Source organism: Zingiber officinale, chromosome 10B (genome assembly GCF_018446385.1).
Source record: "Zingiber officinale cultivar Zhangliang chromosome 10B, Zo_v1.1, whole genome shotgun sequence".
NCBI lineage: Eukaryota > Viridiplantae > Streptophyta > Magnoliopsida > Zingiberales > Zingiberaceae > Zingiber > Zingiber officinale.
The window spans coordinates 82393536-82407131 of NC_056005.1; the positions used below are offsets into that span (position 1 = coordinate 82393536).

Genomic DNA, 13596 nt, shown 5'->3' on the forward strand with positions numbered 1-13596 from the left:
ACTCCTTATGTAGGGAACCATAGTGATTTCAGGTCTAAAGACTATTCATACTAATAGTCACATGAGAATGTTTATGACACTCATATAATGATCCATGAAACATTCTCATGGCGGGTCATTCAGTATATATTTTCTAATATATACCCATGTGTTAACTTGATATCTTATATTCATGACTTGTGAGATTAAGTCATCCGTTGAGCTACATGCTAGCCTCAACGCATTAATATTGTCCTTGCATATTAATGCTTGACTAGGAATAGTTAAGAGTAGTGTTCTATGTATATCTACAATATCTCACTATCAATTCAACCAATTGATATGTTGTAGATTAGAACCTCCTACTCTAGGACAATATTATACTTATTCATTCAGCACTAAATTGAAATAAATATAATAACCAACTTCACCTTTATTAATAATGAAATATGATACAAAAGGAGCCCTTTACAATCATCTCATAATTGGTACTAGGGCTAATACTAACAAAGTTCTCTCTCCTCAACAACCAAGGTTCGACTAGCTATCCCAATAAAACGCTGGCACATCATAATAACCTTTTGAAAAGATTGGAGTGGTGGGTAATAGATAGCTCATCACAGTCCAGATAGTTGAAATATGCCTCATTCGACTAAATTTGAAGGGGAGACTTGTGATACGACGATTTCTTTAAGCCATTACATGTCCTGTGAATCAAGAGTCGTGTTGATCTGTCAATCAAAGTCAAAATGGGTCAAACTAAACCTGAGGAAAAGTTAGCTCCACTTAGATGGGATTCAGACCTGATTGAACCAGTTCAGTACACTTATCCCCGTCACTCAAGTCTGATTAAAGGAAAAACCACCAATCATATCTCAGTTTCAGCTCCCAACACTTCCTTGGCTCAGCCTCAAATCCTGACAACCCTTCTGGCTCAATCTCAAGTCCTTGTACCAACCCTCAATCTTGGCTCTTGATCTAGACACTTTCCTTGGCTCAAATCAAAGTCTTTGGTTCAAATTCAAGTCCCGGCATAATCTCTCAGTCTCAGTTTCAACTACCGACTCCATCTCAGTCTCGGTAACAAACTTCATCTCAATCTCAACAACAGGCTCCTTCTCAATCTCGGTGATAGACTCTCTCAATCTTAGCGACAGACTCTCTCTCAGTCTTAGCAACAGACTCCATCTTAGTCTCAGCAACAAACTCCCTCTTAGTTCCCGCTGCCACCACTGGCACCATCTCTGTCTCAGCCTCATTCACTGACACTCTCTCTACATTGAATTTCAGCATCGTCTTAATCTCGATTTCATATCCTAACTTTGTCTATTCTGAAGGTCACTCCATATTGACCTCAACTTTTTCATTCTCAAGACAGATCTATGCCCCATATGAGCTTGCTGTCAGTAAATACAAATATTATAGGACGCGTGACATCCTAATAATGGATAAACAGTTATAAAATGATCAAATTCAATCTCCTACAAACACATGGTATTAGATAAATGGAGCAGCAACCAATGGCTGTCAGATTTAGTCCCCTCACTAGCTCCCATAATCATGATATTTCAATTGTCGTGGAGATGTTCTTCGGACAACCATATAAACACTCATGAAGGTAATAAATAACAAGGGAGGCCCAATTCTCTCGAAACCTTAGACTAAGTTCTACTCTCTCTCTCCATTCTCTTCTTTTTCTCACATATCACCTCAAGTAAATCCTAATTTAAACGTCGGAGTGAACCTAAGATCCGTCCCTTGATTAGCCTAACTCTATTTTGGAGTATATTTTAGGCTCTTTCATTTCAGTCATCAACAGTCTTGAGAGAAAGCATATGTCAACAAGTTGATGATTTGACCATCCATGGTATTTGATCATAAGCATTATTACTACAAGTTAAATTACATCTTCATGATCTCTACATCGCAGTAGTTCCAACACAGCCTTCTCTTTGAGCTGATTCCCCTGATGGCACTCCAGAAACTGCCTGTAGCTCCATCCCCTGTACATGGCCGGCCTCTCCGAGCTAACCAGAGCAGCCACCGGCTCCACCACCGTGTCCAGGGAAGGCCCCACGACCGTCAGCACCGACACCCTTGTGCTCTTGCCGTTGGCCATGGCTCGGTGCAGCGCGCTCTTGTATCTCCCATTGGTAACAATCTGCACCTTTTCACTAATCAGTGCTCCATTTAATAACAGAAACAGAGGTACGTATATAGTTCGACCTGCATGTGATCGCCGGCGTTCACGAGGAAGGAGCCGGGGAGGGGTTTGACGTGTACCCACTTGCCTCCGTGCTCGACGTCGAGGCCGTCCACGCCGTTCTGGTGGAGGAGCGTGAGCAGGCCAAGGTCGGAGTGAGGAGGAAGGCCGAAGACGAGCTCTGGCTGTGGGCAGGGAGGGTACAAGTTGGCAACGAAGACTTGGAAGCATGAGTCGAGCTTCAAGGCCTTGTTCATGTCGTTCTCTTCCAACTCCAAGCTTTCCCATATGCCTTTGAGCAGCTCCATGCCCACTCTCCTCGTGCAAGTTGCGTAATCGCGTAATACATCGCTGAAACAGAGTAAAAAATTGCCAAATTGTATCGTTTTCAGTGCTGTAATCGAAATCAGCATGGCTTCGGAATTAACCACCTGAAACAAAGTGGCTTCGCCGGAGAATGGAAGTCTGGGTGCACGGCCAGCTTGAGGAAGTCTCTCCAATACCGGACGCCGACCTCTGCCTTGGGGTTGAAGCTGGTGCCGTATCGGATGGGATCCAAGACATTTTCGCCGCGGAGCTCCGCCTTGTCCTCTTCCTCCAGGTCAAAGAACTTCTTGGCCGCCTCCAGCATCGCCTGCCGCAGCCCCTCCGGCACGCCATGATTGACCACCTGCAATTAATATCCGGTTAAAGATGCATGCGTGAATTACGCTACGCTACGGAGATTCATTGACGACGCGGAAAGTGCGTGCCATGAAGAAGCCCCAGTCTTGGCAGGCTCGGCCGAGCCGTTGGACCATGCGAGCGCGTTCGCGGGGAGTTGCTCCGGTGAGGAGGGAGAGGTCGATGGTCGGGATTTGGGGCTCGAGAGTGGCGTCGACGTCGGAGGGGGCGGTGGGATCTCGAGAGGCGTATAATTGGAGAGGGAGGGAGGAGAAGGCGCCGGAATCGGAGAGTTGTTTAACGGAGTTTGGGAGATCTGCGGCCATGAGAGAGGGATGGGGCTTGCTTGCCGGTGGCTGAGGTAGTGGGTGAAGTTTGAGGTGTCACTGCCACAGCCACAGCCACTTGAACAGATTAGGAATTGAATTCGGCCTTTTTTCAGATATTATTTAAAGAATTTTAAATAAAAAAAAGTAATCCATGTGTCAAGGATTTATCCGTTTAGCAGATGAAACCAAAATCAAATTGAAGTATCTCAATTAAAAGTCTAAATTAAATTTAAACAAAAAACTAATTGAATTTGATGATCATATATAATACTAAAAATAATTGAGAATAACGACTCTATATATTTATAATTTTTTATAATTAATTTAGTTAATTGATATATTATATGATATGAGTTATAGTAAGTGAATCTAAAAGATAACATGAAAAGTGATATGGTGGTCAAAGTTAGAAAAGAGAAGCATTCTCCATCTAATTCTGTGGATCGCCCAACATCAAAGTTCTCGGGTACTATACGAAAGGCTCCAAGGCAGGACGCTCGGATAGGGCCGACCAATCATAAAGTTGGCCGAACAAAAGAATTCTAGTATTTTACTTTGGAATTCAAGAAGTAATGTACTTGATCGGACAAATAGTCAGTTGAGTCCAGGGGAGTCTGGCCGGATGAAAGGATGATCGGGCTCTAAACACTCCAACCTTCTAAAACCTCTTTATACTTGATCGACCGGATAAAGGTTAGTCAAAAGTAAGACTCTCCCTACACGCTCGGTCGGGCAAAGAACGGGTTGGCTTAAAGGCACTTAGCCTCACAAAGTTGTTAATATATGATCAGTCAGATAAAGGTCGGTCAAGAGTAAGACTCTTCATGTACGCCCGATCGGGCAAACACCGAGTAAGCTTAAAAGCACTTAGCCCCACAAAGACGTTAATATATGATCGGTCAGATAAAGGTCGATCAAACGTAAGTCTCTCTGTGTACGCTTGCAGAGCAAGGACAAGGCAGGCTTAAAGGCACTTAGCCCCACAAAGTTGTTAATATACGATCGGTCAGATAAAGGTCGGTTAAAAATAAGGCTCTCTGTGTACGCCAAGTCAAGCAAAGATCGGGCAGGCTTAAACACTCTTAAACCCACTTAAACCCATAAAGCTATTAATATATGATCGGTCAGATAAAGGTCGGTTAAACATAAAACTCTCTGTATATGTCCGACCATGCAAAGATTGGGTGAGCTTAAAGGCACTTATCCCCACAAAGATGTTAATATATGATCGATCATATAAAGGTCGATCAAACATAAGGCTCTCTGTGTAAGTCTGACCCGGTAAAGACTGGGTGAGCTTAAAGATACTTATCCTTAGGAGACTCTACATATATAGCTGGTTGAGCAGAGGTCGATCAAGTTTAAAATCACTTGATGTCATATTTGTTTGAGCAATCTATGTGACCCTACATTTTAATGTTTGGGAAAAGTTTAAGTTAGGTTTATTCTTCTATTTGATATACATTGTGAGTGTGCAGGATACAGGTATAACAAGAAAAAGTCCAAGTGTGATCTTAGCAAATGTGAAAGTCCAAGTGGAATCTTGGCGGTGTAAGTCCAAGCATGCAATCTTGGCAACGTAAGTCTAAGTGTAACTTAGCAATGGTTGAAGTCCCGGAGATGAGGAGTCTCTTGGCAAAGGAAGACCCAACAACAAGAACAAGACCGAAGGAAGCTCCAGACGGCAAGGCGTAAAGGATGGGGAGACATCCAAGGGACGCGAAGCTGATGGAGGAGGCTAGAAGGTTAGGTCTAGGATGGTCAGGTGAGGACAAGTGATGAGTGAATGTACTCGGGGGTCAAATCCTAGGATTAAGATTTAACCAATTGACTGGGGCAGGGCATAAAATATTTCTGTATTTGCTGATTGCGAAAATAATTGTTTGGTACTATAGCAATCAATCATTACTATAGTAGCTAACCTTTACTGTAGTAGCTACTATAGCAGTCGATTTGTACACTGTAACAATCAACTGGTCTACAATAGTAGTCAACTGGTATCGAGTCATTGACTTGTAATGGTCAAATTCCACTTAGGACTAGTCGATTACTGTCTTTACTAGTCTATTTAATAGGTGTTTCCTCCCGAGCTCTATTTAATAGAGCTCGGGGTGCTTGGTCATGGTTGACGAAATAGAGGTGGTTAACCCCTATTAGTAGTCTTCCAAGTGCCCTAGCATCCCAACCATGCTTGTGAGAGTTGTGGTGAGGTTTCTCAACCCACAAGGAGTTATGTGAATTAGCCGAAGGTTTTACCGGGAGTCATCTACCGACAGATTAGAATCATCTATCTTATGAACAACCGTGGAGTAGGAGCCCTAATCTCTTAACTACATTTGCAATGTGTTAGAGGTTTGATTGTCTTATTTATTGCCTCTAGGTTTTAGCTTTCATCTATTAGTTTGTTTTATATTTTCGCTGTGCACTAACAAGCGTAAGAAGTGAAAAAGTGGGTGATCGGCTATTCACCCCAGCTAGTCGGACGTCTAGGTCTCAACAAGTGGTACAAAGTGGGTCACTCTTCTATGGACTAATCACTAAGGGAGCAAAAGCACTAGAGGAAGATGGAGTCCGAAGGACCTCTAGGATGGGATATCCGAATCCCACCGCTATAGGTTCGAGATGATTTTGAGTACTGGATGAGGAAGTGGTTGGAGACTTGGTTCCAAATGAATTGGGACCATTGGATTGCATTGGAAGTCCCGTTCGAAGCTCTGACAGACAAGAAGGGGAAGCGTCTCCCACATCAGTATTGGACTAATGAGCAAAGGGAACAAGTGGAGACGGGTAAGGAGGTAACTAGAATTTTAATTAATTTATTACCTCCTAATATGATATTGAATGTAGGTGAGTACAAGAGTGCGCATGAGCTTTGGAGCAAGGTGATTGTGCTCCATGAAGATACTACAGAACTCCAAGGAGTGGAGGAGCCTAAGGAGAAGGGTTTATAGGTCCAAGGGAAGGACCAATCGGATGTTGACACATGCTCAACATCTGAGAAAGAGAAGGAAGATGAGGAGATATCATCCACATCTTCAAGGGGGAAAAAGTGAAACCATCCACATCTTCAAGTGAAGAGGAAGAAGAGCAATCCAAGGAAGAGGAGATCTTGGAAGCTCAACCCTCCACCTCAACTACCAAGAAGAGAACAAAGGACCACATTAAATGCTCTGAGTGTGGTAAGATGAGACACTACAAGAGTAGGTGTCCTTCTCTCAAGAAAGTAAAGGAGGTAAACCCTAAACTAACTAAAGATAATTTAAAAATTAATGTGAGTTGTAGGAAGAAAAAGGAGAAGAAACATATTAGATGCTTTGCATGTGGTGAGTATGGTCACTACCACACTAAGTGCCCAAGGAGAGGAGAGCTCAAGAAATTGCTGCACTTGAAGAAATGGGAGAAGAAGATGAGCTCAAGTCAAGGGTGAGCTCCAAAGGTAAAAGGGGAGGTAACCCCTATTTTAAAGTTTAATCCAAATTCAAATTCCTACATGCTTATTAGGAAAATAAAATAAAATTATATACCCATGCATAATTATGGATTTAGGTATAATGATAGGAATAGGGCTAACACAGTAGATAATCCTAGTAAATTATGTACAAAGATTAGACCTAATAAGACCCAAACCACTTTACCTAAGGGAAGGGAAGTGGGTGAAAACCTAGGCATTAATCCCAAGAAGGGGAGACACATACCTAGGAAGGGTAGGTTTAGGAATGTCCATGATAGTCATGTTGATTCTAGGGTTAAAAGCCTAGAATTGGAAAATCAAGCTTTAAGGGAAAAACTTGATAGATTATAGAAAGTTCTAGATAGGTTCATTATTGGACTTAAAGGACTTGACATGTGTTTAGGTGGTCAAAGATCCAAAAATATCAAATTAGGTTCCTCCAAGACCAAGGAAAAATAATATGCTAGGATGACAAATGATAATGGCAAGGGAGAGTCATCCAAGGCCAATAAGAAGAAAGATGGTAGGGTGACATACAAATATGGTAAGGATGAGGTGTTCATGGTTAATGACAAGAAGAAAGTAACTAAAGACAAGATGTATAAGGTTAAGAAGGTAAAGTTTGTAGGCCAAGTGTCACCCAAAGTCCACTGAAGTGACCTAGTCATAGTGGATGAGTCACCTAGGGAGGTGGCTAAGGCTAAGAGCTCTAGGGAGAGCTCAAAACATCTTTGGGACATATGGTAAATGCATCTCAATTAGGTATTACTTGGGATTCTAGAAGAGCCATTAACTGTGCCAAAGGGTTTTGGGGACGGACTTGAGTCTCAAACCTAGGGAATTGTCACAATTGGGTTGAGTTTCATATATGAAAATATGATTTGGGTTCATATTACATGAAAATTAGTTTTTGATATATAGATGTCATATAAACTAATGCTAGGAATGCATTATACTTTAGTATGGACAGATACATTAAGAGGAAGCCAAAACTAAGACTTTAGATTAAGGCTTAATTGAACCATTTAGTTAGTTTTCGATTTTATGTCAATCTTAGAATCTGCGGTAAATATATTTATATATATATTTTTCCCAAGTAGACATTGGTAAAATAGACTTCTCCATGAAATTTAGAAATTTTTATAGATTTATGAAATTTCTGGTGTATTTCTGAAGTCGAGTCAAAAATATTATTTTTGGCTGAAATTATGTACCAGTCGATTGATATAGTCTAAAAATGTGTTTTAGCAATAGGAAATGACTAAAATGATGGTGAACATATATGTAATCTTATGGGAGATTAATACATGATGTTTATGGTCATTAGAGGTAAAAGAGTCCAATAATTGGGATATTATTGGAGCTCTTTTTGATATATGGCAAAGGGAGAGAAATGTCGAGTTTAAGTGAGAAACCTACACACCCTTACAAGAAAACCTAGGTCAAGAGGGAGCTTAGGTGAAGTGGAGCAATGACTCACTTGTTGGAAAAAGGGTAGAAGTTTAACTTTGTGGGAAATCCTAGCTGAAGGAGGAGCTTATGTGAAGGGGAGCCTAGGGTTAGGTTCCATGATTTATACATGAGTATATATGCATGTTTATTTTCATTGTTATTGCATTTATGCTTCCTTAACTTAAACGGGTTGCCAAACATCAAAAAAAGGAGATTGTTAAAGCAATCTATGTGATCCTAGGTTTTGATGTTTGGATAAAGGTTTAAGTTAGGTTTATTGTTGTATTTGATACACATTATGAGTATGCAGGATACAAGTACAACAAGAAAAAGTCCAAGTGTGATCTTGGCAAAGGTGAAAGTCCAAGTAAAATCTTGGCAATGTAAGTACAAGCATACAGTCTTGGCAATGTAAGTCCAAGTGTGACTTGGCAATGGTTGAAGTCCCAGAGGTGAGGATCCTCTTGGCAAAGGAAGACTCGACAACAAGGACAAGGCCAGAGGAAGCTCCAGAAGACAAGACATGAAGGATGGGGAGGCATCCGAGAGACGCGAGGCTGATGGAGGAGGCTAGAAGCTAGGTCTAGGTTGGTCAGGAGAGGACGCGTGGTAAGTGAATGTACTCAGGGGTCAAATCCTAAGGTTAGGATTTGACCAGTTGACTAGGGCAGGGACAAAATGTTTCTGTGTTTGCCGGTTGCGAAAATAAGTGTTTGGTACTGTAGAAGTCAACCGTTACTGTAGCAGCCAACCATTACTATAGCAGCCAACCGTTACTATAGTAGTTATTGTAGCAGTCAACTGGTATACTGTAACAGTCAACTGGTACACTGTAGTATTCGACTGGTACACTGTAGCAGTTGACTAGTATTGAGTTGTTGGCTTGTAATGGTCAAATTTCACTTAGGACCAGTCGACTGGTAGCGGGTAGGGATGACAATGGGTATGATTTCATATCCTCCTTACTCATCCTCATTTATTATATCTATATCCATACTTATCCCTATACCCATCGGGTATTTAAATTTCATACTCATCCCCATGCCCGTCGGAGTTTCGAGTATCCATATCCTACCCATCAACCTATTACTCCTTACCATTCTCTTTTTTTTTTTAAAAAAAATATTTCAATGTACTTGTTATCTCTTCCTCGTCTCGCGCTCCATCAATCGGGTGAACATTTCCTATGGAAAAGAAGATGAGATACGTGTTAATGACCGAATAAAGAGACAAATTAAGTCTTTTTTCTAACACGGAAAGTAGGCTAAAGTTTTTCCTTTCCCAATAAAAAATGAGGCTTAAAATCCTACCCATACCCCACCTGATAGATATATATATATACACACATATCAGGTAGGGTATGGGTCTATTTACTATAGTCGGGTATAAAAATTCCCTCCATATCCTCCTCCATTCGGGTCGGATGTCGGATTACCCATCGGATTCGGGGTGAAATTGTCATCCCTAGTGACGGGAAACACAACTAGGTGTTTCCTCTCGAGCTCTATTTAATAGAGCTCAGGGTGGTTGGCCATGATTGACGAAATAGATGTGATTAACCCCTATTAGTAGTTTTCCAAGTACCCTAGCATCCCAAGCATGCTTGTACGAGTTGTGGTGAGGTTTCTCCACCCACAAGGAGCTATGTGATTTAGCCGAAGGTTTTTCGAGGAGTCATCCACTGACAGATCGGGATCGTCCATCTTACGAATAGTCGTGGAGTAGAAATCCTAATCTTCGAACCACGTTAAATGCAACGTGTTAGAGGTTTGATTGTCTTGATTATTGCCTCTAGATTTTAGCTTTTATCTATCTAGTCTGCAGCAAACGACTCAGGGTAAAGACAGTACCAAATCCGTTGATGGTTAGTTTATTTTGTATTTCCGTTGTGCACTAACAAGCGTAGGAAATAAAGAAGTGGGTGATCGACTATTCACCCCCCTGTAGTCAGACGTCTAGGTCTCAACAATATTGTCCCTAAAAATAAAGACTCTAACATACATAATTTATCATATGACTCCTTGAATAGATCTCTAGTATACTATAGGTACCATACTAGTCTTGGAACAGATCGTCGTAATATTTAGCACACAACAGAGCAGATTGATACCAATACAGGTTAAAGGTACTTCATTTCTTAAGGCTTAATGTAAATGCCCAGCCAAATGAAAGATCAGCCGAAATATATTCAATGAAAGACATTCCAATTAAACAACCGGCTTAAGGACGGGTCGAGATATATTTATCAGACAAGCAACAAACAACATTCAATAGCCTAGCAAAGTTGTAAGAGAATATTCCTTGGGGATTTCCTCACTAATTGATTCGTTATAATAGCATACTCCAACAACCTCACTAAAGGCCTAAGTCATAAGTAACAAAAGATATACATCTGTGGGTAGAAAAAAGATTTCTCAAACTATCATTATACATCACTCGGACTATACTTTGTCCAACATCTAGAAAACTCCAATGCAAGGGGTCACCTTACGATCACGGAGGTTATGAGAAGTGGTATATAAAGGGATATCCTTTCCATTGGCAAGGTACACAATTAGCATCATCTAAACCTTTCTCTCACGCATATCTCCTACTGCCCTTCTTTGTCCACCGGCTGGAAAATGTACTGAATTGAGCATCGGAGGGCCTTGCCAGGGACCCTCTCCCTGGTCTTTGGTAACTAAGGCTTTGTTGGATTGTCAAGTTATGCACAGGATCATTGAGGAGCTTCATCGTTCGTTAAAGAAGTCTTCTGCTGGTCAACAGACCATCCACCTGAACCAGTGCGACATCTCCTTAGCCTTCAAATATGATCAAATTTGGCGTTATCTGTGGGAATCTTCACTTGAATCTGAAGATTTGAGATGGAAGAGGCTGGAAAACTCTCTGTTGTTACTTTAACAAAAGAAGATTTGGAGTTGCTTATCAATACCAGAGCACAAAAATTACTATAACAACAACAGCAAGCAAACATTAGTGGCATGTTGCCGCCACCAAATCTGGCAGCGTCGACAACAGTGCATCAAAGGGAAAGAGGAGTTCAAGAGGAAGGCCTTGCTCATTTGCTTTCGACGCCTCATTCACCAATCCAGCGCCCTGAGTTCTCTTCCGTACACCACTTAAGCAATTGAGCCAAGGAGAAGTACTCTAAAAATCTTCGTGAGAAGCACCTACCCGAGACATGCGCAAAGGAAAAGCAGTAGCTAGTGATATCTCTCCTGAGTGAATCATCACCCCATTCTCTCTACAGGTAATGGAGGATCCATTACTAAAACATTATCAGAGCTTGAACATAGGAGAGTGAGAGTATTAGAGAATAACCAACCTCAAGGATCATCTCCTCAAATTTGAGAATGTCGCCCTTCTTCAGCAATTTACAGACAGTGTGAAATACTGAATGTTCCTCACCACATTCAGCGAGACAACCCAACAATGATTTAAACGGTTGCCAGACAACTTCATTCTACATTTCAAGGACTTTCATAAAGTATTTCTCCACCACTTCTCTAATAATCGACGCTGCCACAAAACCCCTTAAAGCCTCTTTTCGCTCAAACAAGAGCCCAAAGAGACACTCCGAGCCTATATCAAGAGGTCCAATCAATTGGCTATGGATGCCCCCATAGCCATCACGGAGATTTTAGTGAACGCCTTTTCTCAAGGCTCACCGACAATGATTTTTTTTCATTATTTGGTTAGAAAACCTCCAATTAACTTTGACCTGCTGATCGAACGGGCAACTAAATTTATCAATATTAAAGAAGCACAGGCTACTCAAAAGAATGAGGGCACCACGCCCACTCCAGCCACTGAGCGCTCGACATTACTTGCCCCTCCACTTAAAGGACCTGGGCAGGTCTTCAATATTGTCATCTAGAGTCGTGGACTTAGGCCATGCAATATATGGAAGCTCCTTGAGAAGCTCCACGAAGATGGTGCATCTACCATTGAGCCATCATTCATAATACTGAGGATTGTTACACTCTGTGAAATCAACGAAAGAAAAACCCCAGATACCGCCAGCATTCTCTAGCTCCAAATCATCGACTATATCAGCGACAAAATAGGCCACTTAGGATTGAGTACCAAGCGGTCGAACAACAACAAAGAACACTTTAGCCCCACACAGAACAAGTTCTAACACCCGCCCGAGTTCAACAGAAATATCCCTCAGCGGTGCAAGCGGAAAATTACAGTAATGCTACCTGGGGTAATATTAACATGATAGCTAGAGGACAGACCGGTGGTGAGTCCAACCCAGCAAGAAAGTCACATGCTCGGTGTTTGGAAATTCATGCGGCTAATTGTAGTGTAGAGCGAGCAGCTAGGCCCAAAATCAACTTCGGGTCCAAAGATCTAGAGGGGGTGGAAATATCCCATGATGATGCATTAATAATCAAGGTTGTTATAGCCAATTATAATATTTCTCATTCTTTTATTGATACAGGTAACTCAGTTAACATTATCTTCAAACAAGCATTCAAGCAGCTGCAAATAGACTCGAACGAGCTTCAACCCATGGTAACTCCTTTGTATGGATTCACAAGCAATGAAGTTCGGTTGCTCAGTCAAATCAAGTTGGTCATATCTTTAGAGGAAGAGCCCTTGATGAGAATGCGCCAATCGATCTTTATAGTTATGGACGCACCTTCTACTTACAAAGTCATTTTGGGCCGACCAACCTTAAATGAATTTTGAGAGGTCATTTCAACCTTCTGTCAAAAAATAAACTTCCTTTTGGATGACAAAGTGGGGGAAGTCAAAGGTGATCAACTAGTAGCGTGCAAGTGCTACATGGAAATAGTAAAGACGAAGGTTATTGCTGCTCAAAAAATTCAGAGGATGGAAGTCAATACTATTCAAGAGAAGTCACCCGTCTTGGTATATGAAGAAAAATAAGAAGTATAAATTTAAGTCGGTCAGCCAGAAGCTACCACTTAGATTGAGACCGACTTAGCTCTTGAGCTTAAGGCAAAGCTGGTGGAATGTTTGACATGTAACAATGATGTGTTTGCCTGGATGCCCAAAGAAGTAATGGGCGTGTCTCCAACAGTCATAGAGTATGTACTCCATGTCTATCCTAACATCTGCCCAATCTAGCAAAGGAAGCAAGATTTTGGGGCTAACCAGAATAAAATCATCAAAGAGGAGGTGGACAAATTATTGGAAGCGGGCTACATCTAGGAGGTGTAGTTCCTGAGTTGGCTGGCTAATGTTGTCCTAGTATCTAAACCAAGAAATAAATGGTGGGTCAGCATCGACTTCGGAGATCTCAACAAGGCCTACCCGAAGGAGTATTATCCCCTACCCTGTATTGATCAAATAGTAGATTCCACCTCCGATTGTGAATTCATTTACATACTGGATGCCTATCAGGGATACCATCAAATTCCACTTGCCAAGGAGGACCAGGAGAAGGTTAGCTTCATCACTACCAATGACACTTATTGTTATAAGGTTATATCATTTAGACTAAAGAATGCAGGGGTTACCTATCAAAGGTTTATGAACAAGGTTTT

General features: G+C 41.5%; 1 protein-coding gene across 1 annotated transcript; it reads right to left on the reverse strand.

Annotated features, from left to right (window-relative positions):
* Positions 1–1782: 1782 nt before the first annotated feature.
* Positions 1783–3250, reverse strand: LOC122028514 (2-oxoglutarate-dependent dioxygenase 19-like). The gene is made up of 4 exons (XM_042587352.1): positions 2935–3250; positions 2614–2852; positions 2206–2533; positions 1783–2140 (listed from the first exon to the last, which is right to left on the reverse strand). The coding sequence occupies exons 1-4, from the start codon at positions 3169–3171 to the stop codon at positions 1877–1879; spliced, it is 1068 nt and encodes a 355-aa protein (XP_042443286.1). The 5' UTR covers positions 3172–3250; the 3' UTR covers positions 1783–1876.
* Positions 3251–13596: the final 10346 nt, after the last annotated feature.